The sequence below is a fragment of the Chanodichthys erythropterus genome, chromosome 23 (assembly GCF_024489055.1).
Source record: "Chanodichthys erythropterus isolate Z2021 chromosome 23, ASM2448905v1, whole genome shotgun sequence".
Lineage (NCBI taxonomy): Eukaryota > Metazoa > Chordata > Actinopteri > Cypriniformes > Xenocyprididae > Chanodichthys > Chanodichthys erythropterus.
In genome coordinates this window covers 67,525-82,860 of record NC_090243.1, presented here as the reverse complement: position 1 = coordinate 82,860, position 15,336 = coordinate 67,525, and the positions used below count along the sequence as shown (strand labels likewise).

General features: G+C 38.1%; 1 protein-coding gene across 2 annotated transcripts; it reads right to left on the bottom strand.

The window, feature by feature from the left end:
- Positions 1-8,116: 8,116 nt before the first annotated feature.
- Positions 8,117-12,850, bottom strand: ccr9b (chemokine (C-C motif) receptor 9b). Of its 2 annotated transcripts, XM_067377917.1 has the most exons (4): positions 12,775-12,850; positions 11,892-12,088; positions 11,498-11,538; positions 8,117-9,768 (listed from the first exon to the last, which is right to left on the bottom strand). In XM_067377917.1, the coding sequence occupies exons 2-4, from the start codon at positions 11,914-11,916 to the stop codon at positions 8,731-8,733; spliced, it is 1,104 nt and encodes a 367-aa protein (XP_067234018.1). In that variant the 5' UTR covers positions 11,917-12,088; positions 12,775-12,850; the 3' UTR covers positions 8,117-8,730. The 2 variants fall into 2 exon arrangements, with proteins under 2 accessions (XP_067234018.1, XP_067234019.1); XM_067377918.1 differs by lacking the exon at positions 11,498-11,538.
- Positions 12,851-15,336: the final 2,486 nt, after the last annotated feature.

Below are 15,336 nucleotides of genomic sequence, written 5' to 3'. Positions count from 1 at the left end.
TGACTGGAGGTAGACATTTCATTGAACAAGAGGGCTATCCTTCTGCAGAGAGTCCTAACATTCATGGTGTTGCACTGAGGGCAGTTAGGCTCCTCAGTGGCAGCCTCTGCATGGACACAGCCCAGGCAAAATACACGTCATGATCATTGGGGGGTCTATGGGACTCACACAGACTTCACACTGCTTGAAATCCATACTGTAGGTCTTGCCGAAACTGACTTGCAATCAAAAGATTTTGGGGAGTGTCGCTCATCGCCGCCCTACAGTGCTCAGCATAAATGAGTACACCCCCTTTGAAAAGTAACATTTTGAACAATATCTCAGTGAACACAAAAACAATTTTTAGATTACACATTTTTCAGTTTTACTCAAATTAGGGGGATGCAAAAATGAGGACATCCCACAACAAAAACTACTACATCTAGTACTTGGTGCTGTCATTAAAAATCATGGAGGCCATACAGAGTCTTCTAGGCATGGAATGAACAAGTTGGCAACATTTTGTAACATCTGTCTTTTTCCATTCTTCAAGAATGACCTCTTTTAGAGACTGGATGCTGGATGGAGAGTGATGCTCAACTTGTCTTTTCAGAATTCCCTCCATCCAACAGTGGCCTTAGATGTGTGTTTAGGATCATTGTCATGTTGGAAAAGTGCACAACGACCAAGGGCACAGAGTGATGGTAGCACCTTCTCTTTCAGTATAGAGCAGTACATCTGTGAATTCATGATGCCATCAATGAAATGCAGCTCCCCGACACCAGCAGCACTCACGCAGCCCCACATAAGGACACTGCCACTACCATGTTTCACTGTAGGCACCATGCATTTTTTTTTTGTATTCCTCACCTATGCAACTCCATACAGTTTTGAAGCCACAAGTTCCAAATACATTTATCTTGGTCTCATCACTCCAGAGTATAGAGTCCCAGCAGTCTTCATCTTTGTCAGCATGGGCCCTGGCAAGCTATAGGTGGGCTTTTTTGTGCCTGCAATGCATGCCATTCCTCTGCAGTGTACGCCGTATTGTGTCACGGGAAATAGTCACCCCAGTTTGGCTTTCTACTTCTTTAGATAACTGCAGTGAACTTGCATGCTGATTTTCTTCAACCCTTCTCATCAGAAGACACTCCTGTCAATGTCTTTACTTCCATGGACCTCCTGGACGTTTCTGTGAGATGGTTGCAGTTCCATATTTTTTAATTTTTGTACCACTTTTGCTACAGTATTCTGACTGATAAGTAAAGCTTTGCTGATCTTCTTGTAGCCTTTACCTTTCTGGTGTAAAGAAATTATTTTCGTTCTCAGGTCTTATAACATTTCTCTTCCATGTGGTGCCATTGCTGACAGCATGAAATGGGAAAGGGTTTTAACACCCTTTTATAGTCAACTGTCTGCTGGACACCTGTGTAATGAATAATTAGACTCACCTGTGATTGAATTCTTGTTCAAATAGACACTTGTAGTCTAAAATTTAGCTTTGCTTCAGAGACTTTCAGTGGGGTGTACTCATTTTTGCATCACCTTAATTTGAGTAAAACTGAAAATTTTGTTCTCTAAGTGATATTATTAACCTTACTTTCATGTTATAAGTTAAACAGATGTTATATAAAACTTAGTCTGGTCAACATTTTGGAAATTGTTTTTGTGTTCATTGAGATATTGTTTAAAATGTTTCTTTTTAAAGGGGGTGTACTCATTTATGCTAAGCACTGTATATCGGCTGCATTCCCACCTCCTCTTCACATGTTTGAGCAGCCAAATAGTCATAGAATGTGATTTTTCATCTTCTGTCCTTCTATTTTCTTGGTCTTGATTCCTTTAGGAAAAATCTTGAATCCAAATTGTTCCAGCAGATGAGCGAAACAGTGTCAAAATGCTGTGCAAGGACTGGCGAGCCACCCATCATATGCCTGAGCCTTAAAAGGAAGTGTATTATACTAAAACGTCAAGAGTATTTGGAATATATATTGATACATCACTGAACACTTGCCTCAGTGGTAAACAAGAACTGTATTCTATTCCGGAGCCACGCCAACTTCCAAAGGACTATATTTGAAAAGAACTATAACTAATAATATAGGTAGGTGAATGCTCATCCACTATGGGGCTCCGGTAAGAAGCGTGACAGGAGACATGGAACAGTTCAACTCTTTATATTTGTTTGCATATTTGGCATCATTCAGTTATGTGCAAGGTATTAAATGTGGTCTTTCTGAAATGAACAAAATAAAAATATACATCAGTGTATGTCCAATAACATTAAGTTACATAAACAAACAGTAACACACTACTGACAAGTTATGCATGTACCAATGTCACAGAGAGGGGATTAACAGCAGTGAACATATGCACGTGAATCACTGTATATAGCTCTCATATTATAACATAGTGCACAATGTAAAATTCGGTTGCACAAACTGAATATTTAAACACAACAACATAATAAACATATATCACTTATAATTTGTATAATTAAATAATAAACTTACATTCAATCACGCACATTAACACCTGAAGAAATGGCGTAGCAAACGGCTGGCAAAAGTGAAAGTAAAAACACAATAGCGGAATAGCGGAAACTAGCGCCACCCAGTGGAAATACACTATAAGATGTTTCATGACAAAAGACCTTCCCGTATATTCTTACAGGGAATTTAGAACAGCCGCCCCCAGATTAGCATAGCTAATATGTGTGAGAATAAATTCCCTAGTCCTTGGGGTCAGCGTCACCTCCATCCGGAAGTGCTGGAAGTCTGACGAGTTTGGCCACAGGTCGTATGTATAAGCGATCACTGACCTTGATTTGAGCTGATCTAATGTGTCCATCAGCAATGGGTATCAACTTGACTACCTGACCAGTTGGCCAATGGGCTCTAGGAAGCTGCGGATCCATAATCATCACTACCATATTCTCAGTTAAATCTTGGGTTTCTCGCTGCCACTTCTGGCGAGTCTGAAGGCTTGGGAGGTAATGCCGGGTTTAGTATGACCAGAAGTGATCCACAATGGTTTGAGAGTGACGCCAGCGACGCTTGGATAGCGGTTCAGGAGTGTAGATTACCTGGGGGAGTGAGGTGTCTCGCCGCCCCATGAGCAGCATGTTAGGGGTAACCGGGTCTATGTCTGCCACATCGGATGAGACATATCCCAATGGCTTGCTGTTAAGGATGCCCTCGACTTCGATCAGTACTGTGCGTAGTACTTCCTCTGGAACCGACTGGCTACCAACAACTACCTGCAGGGCAGACTTTACTGATCTGATCTCCCTTTCCCATGCACCTCCGAAATGTGGTGCGGCGGGAGGATTCATCCTAAAGTTGATCTGATAGTTAGCCAACAACTCTTGCAGTTTGGGTTCCATTACTTTGAAGGCTTCCCGTAATTCAGTTGCAGCTCCTCGGAAATTGGTCCCCTGATCCGAGAAAATTTCGGATGGGGTTCCTCTGCGAGCTATAAACCGTCTAAGTGCCAACAAAAATGCATCGGTATCAATGCTATTGAGGAGGTCAAGGTGAATGCATCTGGTCGTCAAGCACTTGAAGATGACTCCCCATCGTTTTTCAGTGCGACGGCCAATCTTCACAATGAAGGGCCCAAAGCAGTCAACTCCAGTTGAGAAAAAAGGCAGTTGGTATAGTCGCAGACGAGCTAAAGGTAAGTCAGCCATGATAGGCACAGTTGGCTTGGCTCTCCACTTTTGGCATTCTACACACTCTCTCTGATGTTGCTTTACCGCTTGTCTGCCTCTCAGGATCCAGTAATGGCGACGGAGTTCGGCGAAAACCCTGTCAGGTCCTGGGTGGAGAAGGCGTTCATCAAAGTGCTTTATAAGAAGTTTAGTTACTTTATGGTGCGGGTCTAAAACCACTGGGTGGATCTCAATTTGACTTAAGTCATCCAGTTTCCGCAGTCTTCCTCCCACACGGATCAATCTCAGTGTGGAATCCAACTCTGGTGCAAGTGTGTTCAGACGACTGGAAACAGGCACAGGTTTCGCTGACTTCAGGGCTCTAAGCTCCTCTGGGAAGGTCTCCTCCTGACATTGACTCAATATGAGTACTTCCGCACTCTGGTAGTCAGGGTGTTGTGTGCTCATGGTTTGGGTAGCTGCCCCGTGAAGAAACTGGTAAGTAGCATTTACCAAGTCTCTCCAGGAAGTATACTGGGATGCATCAGGAATCCCAGAACTTTGATCCCCATTCCCAACCAGACCACAGAAGACAGCTTTCCTTTTCTCTGATATGTCATCTTGGGCCTCTAACAAGGGCGTGACTGGCCAGTGATCTGGTGGTTCACAAAGGAATTTTGGACCCTGACTCCATCTACCTGGGTTTGCCAGCTCTGTAAGTTTCCTCCCTCTGGTGATATCATCCGCCGGGTTATTGGAGGAATCTACATACCTCCATGAGTGAAGCTCGGTCAACTCTTGGATTTCCGCCACTCTTGTCCCAACAAAAACTTTATATTTACAAGACTCTGACTGTATCCATGTCAGGACAGTAGTAGAGTCAGTCCATAATGTCACCTTCTCTATGGTGATGGTCAGTTCCTGACTGGGGAAATTGGCAAGCTGGGCACTGGTCAGAGCCGCGCAAAGTTCGAGACGTGGCATTGACAGCTGCCGTTTGGGGGCTACCCTAGAGCGGGCCATAACAAAGGAGGTGTGGATCTTCCCATGCTGCTCAATAAGGAGGTAAGTCAACGATCCATAGGCCACTTCCGATGCATCACCGAACACATGCAAATTAAATTTTGATGTCTCCACATCAAAGTTGGAAGGGATGTAGCATCTGGGAAGCTTGATCTTGCTGAGGTCGGGCAACTCCTCCTCCCACCTATTCCATTTCTCTAGCAAGTCTGTGGGAAGGTTTGGATCATCAGAATTCCTTGGTTTGGCCCAGAGCTTCTGGACAAGAATCTTGGCCCGTGTGGTAAAGGGGATGATAAACCCCAGGGGGTCATATTGTGATGCCAAGACCTTATAAATGTGTCTCATTGTTGGGGGGTGATTTATCATTTCACGATTCCGGAAGCCCACATGGTCTTCTAGACAGTGCCACACCAAGCCCAGAGCTGGTTCCAGGGGATCCAAATTATACTGCTGCAACCACAGTTCAATGCTCTCTGAGCGAACTGTGGAAGGTAAGTGCTGAATGACTGAAGGTACATTAGAAGCCCACTGTCTTATTTCAAAGTCCCCTGAGGCTAGTAGAGGTCTCATCTTGTCAATCAGTTGCTTAGCAGTGGCGAAACTCTGCAGACAATTGTCTACATAAAAACTCCGGCTCGAAGGACCAAATGAAAAGAACTATAACTAATAATATAGCTAGGTGAATGCTCATCCACTATGGGGCTCCGGTAAGAAGCATGACAGGAGACATGAAACAGTTCAACTCTTTATATTTGTTTGCATATTTGGCATCATTCAGTTATGTGCAAGGTATTAAATGTGGTCTTTCTGAAATGAACAAAATAAAAATATACATCAGTGTATGTCCAATAACATTAATTTACATAAACAAACAGTAACACACTACTCACAAGTTATGCATGTACCAATGTCACAGAGAGGGGATTAACAGCAGTGAACATATGCACGTGAATCACTGTATATAGCTCTCATATTACAACATAGTACACATATTAAAATTCGGTTGCACAAACTGAATATTTAAACACAACAACATAATAAACATATATCACTTATAATTTGTATAATTAAATAATAAACTTACATTCAATCACGCACATTAACACCTGAAGAAATGGAGTAGCAAACGGCTGGCAAAAGTGAAAGTAAAAACACAATAGCGGAATAGCGGAAACTAGCGCCACCCAGTGGAAATACACTATAAGATGTTTCATGACAAAAGACCTTCCCGTATACTCTTACAGGGAATTTAGAACAATATTGCTCTGTAAACCAAACAGGGTGCTGAAACACAGTGGAGTAGGAGTGTAAAACTAGAAAAAAAAACATCATATTGGAACTGAATTTGAGTTCCAACTTCTGTCTTATTGGACACTTTGTATGCATAACATAAGAATATTCAAATTGAATGAGCATTTAGTTCATGTAAACAAGGTCATCTTACCTGTGAATCCTTTCATTGTTTTTTTGTTTTGTTTTGTTTTTTAATTTTCTTCATTCTAAAAGGGATTCCATAAAAGAGGTAATTCAAAGCTTGGGTAACAAGTGTCACATTTGGTACTGCAAAAGTGACGCAAGGTAAAGAAAAAAGGTATAACTAGAGAAGATTAAGTTTAAACTAAATGAGTAAATTATCTAATTAATCTAATAAATTAATTAATATAGCTAATTTGGCTCCAGGGCAAATAAAAAATAGGCTTTAAAATAGTAATAAATATACAATTATTTGATTGGAAGAGAAAATATTATTAATAGTAATAATAGCATTCAAAAATAAGTGAATAGAAATTAATATATAAGATAGTATCTTACCTCAAAAAGCAACTAAACTCAAGAGGTCCATTATAAAGAATTTATTTTAATGAAATGTTTATTTGAAACTTGTTTCATGTAGTCATTTTCTCTTTCACTGTTGAAGCCATTGTCTCTTGAGCGAAAGTGGACTTTGGTATGTGTGTTACAATGGCCTTTTCCTGGAGTTGCATAAATCTGCATTACTGCTGTGGCAGATGATATATCAGTGCAATATACTCTGCATGCATGGTCTCATTCTGCTTCTAATACCATCTGAAACTGCTGTGTCACTTTTGCTTTACCATAACCCACAGTGCATGCCAACCAGTTTTTTCATTATTTAACGTTTTCCACACGAGACATCATAACAGTCATAGTGAAAATATGGCAGTGCACAGAAGCCACATTCACAAACTTTTCTCTTACCACAGAAAATACGTTAACAAGTTTGTTTGCCTATATAATCTTTAGGGTATTAGGTTAGCTAATTTGGCTTGCTGTCCACTGAGGAGGGGCTCGATGAAGCATCTTCAACTCAAGCTCTGATACACCCCCCAGTGAATAAATAGGATGTGATTACAAAGGGGAAGGTACCTGAAATGAAGGTGGAGTTTGGGGAGGTGGAGGGATGCTGAAACAGCTGAGACTGAAGAGAGGTAAGCAGCTGCTTATATACTCTGGCTGTTGATTGGAAGATTAGATGGGCTCGCTCCTCCCTAAATTACGTTTAGGAACTTCACTTATACACAGATAAAAAACACCATGTGGCTTTCACTTGGGATTGAACAAAAAAAAAAACGGTGGCCTGATAATCATATATGATCATTTGTTTATGAATAAGATCATTGATAACAGAAAATATAATTAGCAAAATTGTATGGGAAATATAATTGAAATATGTATTGAAAACCAGGGCCAGGATATTCATAAAAATTCATCTTTTGTGTTCCACAGAAGAAAGAAAATCATACTGTTTGGAACGACATGAAGGAAAGTAAATGATGACAATTTTAATTTCTGGGCAAACTATACTTTTAAATCATGGAACACTTTTATTTTTTATATTTCCTGTAAGTGATTCCAGATTAATCACAATTATTTTCAGCATTAAGCATAATTTTTAGCAAGCTTTCCATCAGATTCTATCAGCAAGCTGTATTCATGCCATTTATTTCTTGATATTTTCTTGCGGTTGTGTCTTGTGGTACACCATCTGTTTGTACAGGCATAAATTAACCAACGTCAGTGCCTTGGAGTGCTCCTGATCTGGTGCAAAGCCTACTATTTCCGTTTACAACTGAATGAGTTAACCACAATAGTGACCAACCACTTGTTGTCCATTCCTGGGCACACAAGGTTTTTTGTATGTCTTGTTAGACATATGTGGGTGTTTCTTCAACATTAGGCAATTCATTCAGTGATACAGGGGCTGATTTCGATTAAAACTACCAGATTTCAATTATATTAAAACTGTCTTGTAAGTTTTTATCATGCATGCCTTCATCACTTATTTTTGCTACTTATTTCTGCTACTTCAACTCAAACTAAATATTTTTTTTTTAAATATACTGTATGTATATATATTTTCTAAATATATAAACAAAGACTGAAATAATCAAACAGTTCCAATATTTGAATGTTTTTGTACATGTTTTATTGTCCCACATTTCTTTTACAACCAGCAATTTAAGTCAACAATTTAAACTAGTGCATGTAAAAAATAAATAACAAAAATTTTAAAAGACTTTGTTTTCAAAATGTTCATGGGACCAAAGTTGACCCTATAGTTGATATGAGTAAATAGAGATTTTATAAAAAAGAAAAAGAAAATCAGAACTCATGTCATTATCCCATTTTTTTTAATACAAAATGAAATCCATTACACTCAACAAATTCTACAAATTCTCAAAATATATGTACACTGTACAATAGCAATTTTGCATCATTTTTTGCTAGAAAAGTATGAAAAGCATGATAGTATACCTCTAGGACACAATATACAGCTCTGACTAGAATCATCCGTAAAATGCTGATTAAATGCTCATGAACAGAATCTATGTACATAAATCTCCACAATTTCCCAGCATGTACTTCCAGTGAACTATATAGGAATAGTACTATAATGAAGCACATTTCATAGAGCTTGCACAATAATGTTTGTGTTTATAAGGACCTATAACTCTGAAAAATAAGTCTATCATGCCATTAACATGCCAATAACACACTAGATGAAGAAAATGTTTTTGAAGAAGTTGTCGATATGGTAAGTACAGTAGACAGATCTATAAGGAAAAAACAGGGGTGGTGTCAGTGTCGGACATAACAGAAGGCCTCTTGGGAACTTGTTGCAGTTTGCTGTTGTCGACCAGTCCTAGGTTACAGGACATGCGCTGAAGCAGGCTCAAGAGATCCTTCCGGAAGCGAACCCCGATAAAGACGTACAGAATGGGATTCAGGCAACAATGTGTGTAGGCAAGACACTTCACAATTTGGCCAGCCATATCTAAGCTTTGCATGACTTCACAGTCCGTTATTGTGGCATTGCTGGCTTGGCCTGCTTCTATAATCAGATATCCGTTGAATGGCAACTGTGAGAGAACAAAAGCAGCCACAACTGCAAAGATGACCCTCAGAGCCTTGTGTTTTTCAAAGCTTCGAGCCTGCATGAGTTTACGAATAATGACTGAGTAACACAAAACAATGACCAGCAGTGGGAGAAGGAAGCCAACACAGATCTGTAAAGCCAACACCAAGACTTTAGTAAGATTGTTGTCTGTGATGGAGTATACCATGACACAGGAACTGTGCTGGGGGCCTATGATTTTCACTTTGGCAAAGAGAAATTCCGGTAGAGCTAAGAGGCAAGAGGCGAGCCACACAAACAAACAAGTTATCTTACTATACAGCATGCGTTTGTTTTTGTAGTTGTGCGCTTCGGTTACATGGACGATGGCAATGTAACGATCCACGCTAATACAAGTGAGTAAAAGCATGCTGGCAAAGAAGTTAATCTTGCAGACTGCAGAAACTCCTTTGCAAATGGCCTGGCTGAACACCCAGCCCTGAGCCGCATTTGTTGCCCAGAAGGGCAATGTGCCAAGGAAGAGAAGATCAGCCACTGCCAGGTTCAGCAGATAGACGTCAGTCATGGTTTTGAGACGGTTTCGCACAGTTGTGAAGATGCAGACGACCAGTAGGTTGCCCAAAGCCCCCACGACAAAGATGATCCAATAGAGAGGGGGCTCGAATGTCTTACTGAACTGTCGCACTAGTTCTTTGTTACATAATCCACCCAGATCTGATTCATAGTCATCAGTTGTCTGAAATGAAAAAAGTATATATTTAGGTACTTTGAATTCTGAGCAATGTCCATTTCATTTGATTTAGATTTACTTAAAAACATTCCAATTATCTAAAGGAACATTTTTCCTCTGTAGAGCACAAAAAGAGGAGTTCTGAAAAAACACACTGGCCTTTGTTTTTCATGTAATGAAAATGAATGGAGATTTGGAATGTCAAGCTCCAAAATGACAAAAAGCTGCAAAAGATTCATAAGCACAAAAGCAGTTCATGCAAAAAAACTTTCTAAAAGTATTTTGTCTTCTCAAGACGGTACATTCATGTGACATGAAATTTAAGTTTATTCACTTATATTCTTCCCTAACGCATTTGATTTGCCCTTCCACTAATATTAAAATTTGCCACAGCACAATTGGTCACATTCCATTGACATCACAACATTATTGCCATTAAAACTGGTGTGTTTTGTCTTAAGGCACATATTGCAATGGATGGCAACAATGGACAAATATTTAAATTAATATAACAAGAAAATTTTGGTCTGTTCAACAGTTATATGGTTTCACAAGACTTGGAATATTGTGAATGAGTCATGTGAACCACTTTTATTTCATTTGTCATCCTTTTGGAGCTTGACAGCCTTCAGTCATTTTCATTATATGGTAAAGAGTGGCCTGTACATTCTTCAAAATATCTTCTTTTGTGTTCCACAGAAGAACGGGATTGAAACAACATGAGGGTGAGTAAAAGATTTCTGGGTTTAATATTCCTTTACATTCTCTTATTAGCTTTTCTTCTAAATCCTCTCAGAATGCTGACTATGAAGCTAAGAAGTTTGTTTCCCACTGTCTTTTCAGACAATCTTCAACTCAACTGACAGCCACTTCCTGTCTACAGTGGTAAAATAGTCTCTCACCATTTTGCAGCTGTAATCCAGTTGATCAGTAAAGTGTGAATCAGTGTGACATCACATCCCTGCTAACTTTGACAATCTAAATTTACGAAACATATTCCGCTGCTCAGATCAGGTGCAGGTGTCTCTATTGGAGAAACCACACAAGTACACCGCATCCACATCCTCTTTCAACCCTTTCTGAAGCGTGCACAAACAGGTAAAGTGGCACCCGCCCTGGGGGTCGACATAAACAGAGCCCCTTCGGAGCATGTCAAACACTAGATTCTGTTCCATCCTATATACAGATAACAGATAAAGGATATGTGACGCACACCTTGGGAAATCATTTCATTGTGCACAATGTGGTAACAGTCAAATCTGTCTGTATGATCTCAATTCAAGAGGTGCATCAGATAATAAGAGACAAAGATATGAATTAGTATAGATAGTTTTACTTGACTGACACATCAAATGTCCAAATAAGCATGCAGCACTAAAAGAAGCTCAACCTCTGCTTACTGATAACATTAGCTGTGGGTGGCATTTTAATTTTGGCTTGAAGAGTTGTGTTATGACAAAAAAGCTTGATGACATCTTAGAACTTTAAAGTTTAAAAGTGTTACAAAATTTGACTAGATATATGTCATTAAACTTTTTAACCCAAATACACAAAATAGAACCCTTTTAGAATTTTCCCGAATTTTGGACCCCAAAAATATGAATATTATTAATATATATATTATGTATTATATATATATATATATATATATATATATATATATATATATATATATATATATATATATATATATATATATATATATATATATATACACAATAATAATACTACTCACCAAGTCTGTAAAATATGTGAAATTCACAGCTTCACTTTCATCTATTGAGAGACAAATCATATTATCAGTCCAAAATATCATATGGAAGAGTGAAACAGCCTCCTCAAAGCCCTTCAGCAATAAGTAAATGTAATTATGTATGTAAAAAAAAAAAAAAAAGGTTTAATGTAACCACAAATAACCACATTCAGGTAATATATACACACAGAATATTTTCAAATTATATGATTCAACGATTCAAATTCATCACAGGACCAAAGCAGGTAACAGTTCATAAAAAAATCTCACATAATGGCCTAATATGCCTATATACCTAACGTCTTTAAACAAGGTGTTTATTATATACACAATCATAGTAAATGAAATACAATTTTTCATGATTTTTGATACTTACAGTCTGAGGTTGTAGAGACATTCATGTTCTGTCTCTTGGTAGAATCACAACAGATAACCAAGAGTATTTCAGTGGTTCAGTGATGAATAAGCTTCCCCGATTGTCTTAGACTAGTTTATAACACCAAATGTCACGTGTCAGGGCAAAGTGATGTCAGCCACTTCAGAGGCTCCTCACGTTGGTGTCATGTGACTATTCTGCATAGAAGATGTACAAAAATGCATTTTAGGTGAAGAACAGATATATGTTGCCTTCTGCTCTAAACTGTTCTATCCTTTGTCATTTCACTGAAGTTGCTTTATGGAGATTTGGGTTGTTATTGCATACCCTTATGACTCAAAAGATGAAACTTTCTGACTTGGTGCTGCTTTCACCATGTAGTAAGAAAAAGTTCTCAATTGTTTATTGAACATTAAAAATGATAGCTTGCATGACATTTCTGTGTATATTATTAATTATTCAAATACTTGTCTTCACTGAGCTTCAATTGTCAAGACTTCAAATCTGCTTTCTTTACCATTCAGATTAAGTGACTAAGAAGGTTTTCTAAGTATTTCTACTGTTTAAGTTAGCAAACACACAAACACACACACACACACACACACATATATATAAATAATCGGCACATCACATAAACGCTCATAAGATTATAAACCTCATCTTATAAACCTTAAACATAATAGACCTTAAGACTTACACATGAGACACATGGTATGAAACACAACAAGGATAACAACTGGGTAAACAAAAGGGTGATCTCTTAAAAAGAGGAACAAGCACATCACAAGACAATGCATTACTAAATGTGACAACAAAATTAATGACAATGATGTAAATAAAACTGACAAACAGTTGTAACCAGTGGTGGTTACAACTTGCTTACTTTTTGCTCAGGGCTGTTTGCGTATTACGACTTGTAAGGATCAGTATTTGCGTATACCCAATATTCTCCTGTTAGCTTCCCCCTTAACTGTGCGTCCAATGCTGTTGTGTAAACTCGCGATTCTTTGTTGTAATTGGTGCATGAGCACTTCTGTCATTTGCCCGCTCATCATTGTCGGCTAAAAAAGGCTTCACAGTGCGTGTTCGCGCTGCAGTGAGAGAACTCCGATCAAAGCCACTCGGTGTTTTGAGCCTTGCATTGAGCACAGATCTCTCACTGCAGCGGTCACGGCGTGAGAAATATGGTGAATAAATAAGACTTAATTAATTATATAGCCTACATCATGCGTTCGGTGCTTTTAAGCGCTAAGTTCCCGTACAAAAGACCGTCAGCGAAACTGAAGCTTGTTTATTTAATGCATGAGTGGTGCGGGAATCATAAACATAGGCAACTCTGAATCTTATCAGGCTCCAAAAGTGTGATAAGATTTCCACGAGCCATCCCGACACTGATGATAAAATGTGCGATCCATTTGAATATATATTGAGAGTGAAACACTTTAAAACGCTATAGAGAAAGTCAAACGCGATTTAGACTGATGGACAAAAATGAACAGAAGTCTGAAAAGAGAACAAACATCACCTTGCGCCAACATTTATTAGGAAGCTTTTTAAACTATTCATCACCCACCCTTACTAGAATTTATATCGTTTAATTGTAGTATTTATGGTAAATTTGGCTAACTTGTAGAATTTATAATCTATTAAGGGAATATTTTCACTAGATTTATATTACACCTGTGACATGTTCTGTTGTTTCTATTGGCTATGTGTAGGTTGCTATTATTCATAATAAATGCTATGATAATGGAAAATTATATAGTTTGACTTCTCATGACACAATGAAATAGAAAATTCAGTCAAACTGATAAGCTTACATGTGCATAAATAATATAAAACTGAGTTTAAAGAGGTTTCCGGGGAAACAGCTCCATTTCTGCTGTTCCATAAGCGCCACCTACTGACAGAGAGTGGATTAAATTTCCATTCAGCCTGACTACTGTTTTTGTTTGTTTGTGACCACATTTTTATACTGTTTATAAATTAGATTTTGAATAATTTGCTTTTTTTATACCCTTTTGAATAAAATGAAACTTTAATTTCAGATATATCACTTTTCACAGTGAATATAATTCCAAAGCAACATGTTTAAATAAGTCAAACTGTAAAACATTAAAAATGTCAACCAATTTTAGAATGCACTGTATTTATTTGTATTGAATGAAACATGTTACTAGTGAACAAAAACATAAAACATATTTATATATTTATATATAATTGTTGTTGTTGTTGTTGTTGTTTTTTTTTTTTGGGGGGGGGGTAATAGTACACCACTTATTTTTTTAGGACTACACCACTGGTTGTAACCATAGTAATTAATCATGCCCCAGTGCATGCTGGGAAAAGAGCGAATGGGACTGAAACACAAACACATTTTTGTAGGCCTGTTTGAACTGAAAAATGCATTAAGTCAATTCAGCTACTATGCTTGTTCATTCAATATAATTTAATATAGGAATACTAGAACAACATGGCTTTGAGAGGAGGAAGAGAAACCAACAGATTTAAAAATAATAAGAAAGTGAAACAAAAAAATTTAATTTTGTAATTGTAATGTACCAGACTTCCCTTCATCATGTTTTGATTGAACTTTCTGTAGAACTAAACATACCTCTGAGCGCTGAGCACCCTTTAACTGTCATATGAACAGTCTATAATAAACAGCTGTGACGTGAGCATTAAAAAATCCAGTGGTGATGTCATTGCACTATATATGCCGGTAACTGGTCATATTGGGGACCTGTAATTGAATAGCCTATATTTAGAGTGAGTGCAAAAGTTTTGCAAAGGAACGTAAATAAAATATTAAAATATAGTTTTTCCTCCCATCTAATTTATCATCACAATGTCCGTTTAGGGGCTCTGTACAAAACATTTATAAAACAGCAAAAATGTTAAATGTATATACAAAATATCAAACCATTATTTTGATCAACAGAAATGACAGTATAATTAATTAATGGAGAAGAATTTTAATAAAATACAATAAAACACGTGACAACCTGACCAAAATTGACATTCATAAAATACCCTGAGGAGTTTGAAAACCAAGAGTTTGAAACCGTTATATAAAGCCGCAACAGTGTAATTGGACTTTTACTCATAACAGTTACATATAACTTCTTCATGTGAAAAGTAGCCTGAGTTGCTTCTTTAGAAGTACAGTATATATGTAACGAAGGCGGGACTCAGAGTAAGATCCACATGCGAAGCTTTATTAAATGTTGAGCGTGGTCGTACAGGCGTGGTCAAACGGGGTAAACAGGAACATCAGAGACAGGCAGGATCGTAGTCAGAGAACAGGCAGTGGTCAAAAGGCAGGCAGCTATCAATCACAGGACAGGAGAACCAGACAGGGATCAGAAACAGGAACCGGAACCGGAACCGACAGGATAAACAGGACAAACGCTTGGAAATGTTACACTGGGAAAACAAGACTTCG

What these genes read in the sequence shown, in the direction of transcription:
- ccr9b (XM_067377917.1), bottom strand. Translation starts at nt 11,916, where the DNA reads ATGAATGTCTCTACAACCTCAGACT. An exon ending in TGTCTCTACAACCTCAGACT is followed by an intron (nt 11,539 to 11,891) that starts GTAAGTATCAAA and finishes GTCTCTCAATAG; the next exon opens with ATGAAAGTGAAGCTGTGAAT. An exon ending in TCACATATTTTACAGACTTG is followed by an intron (nt 9,769 to 11,497) that starts GTGAGTAGTATT and finishes TTTTCATTTCAG; the next exon opens with ACAACTGATGACTATGAATC.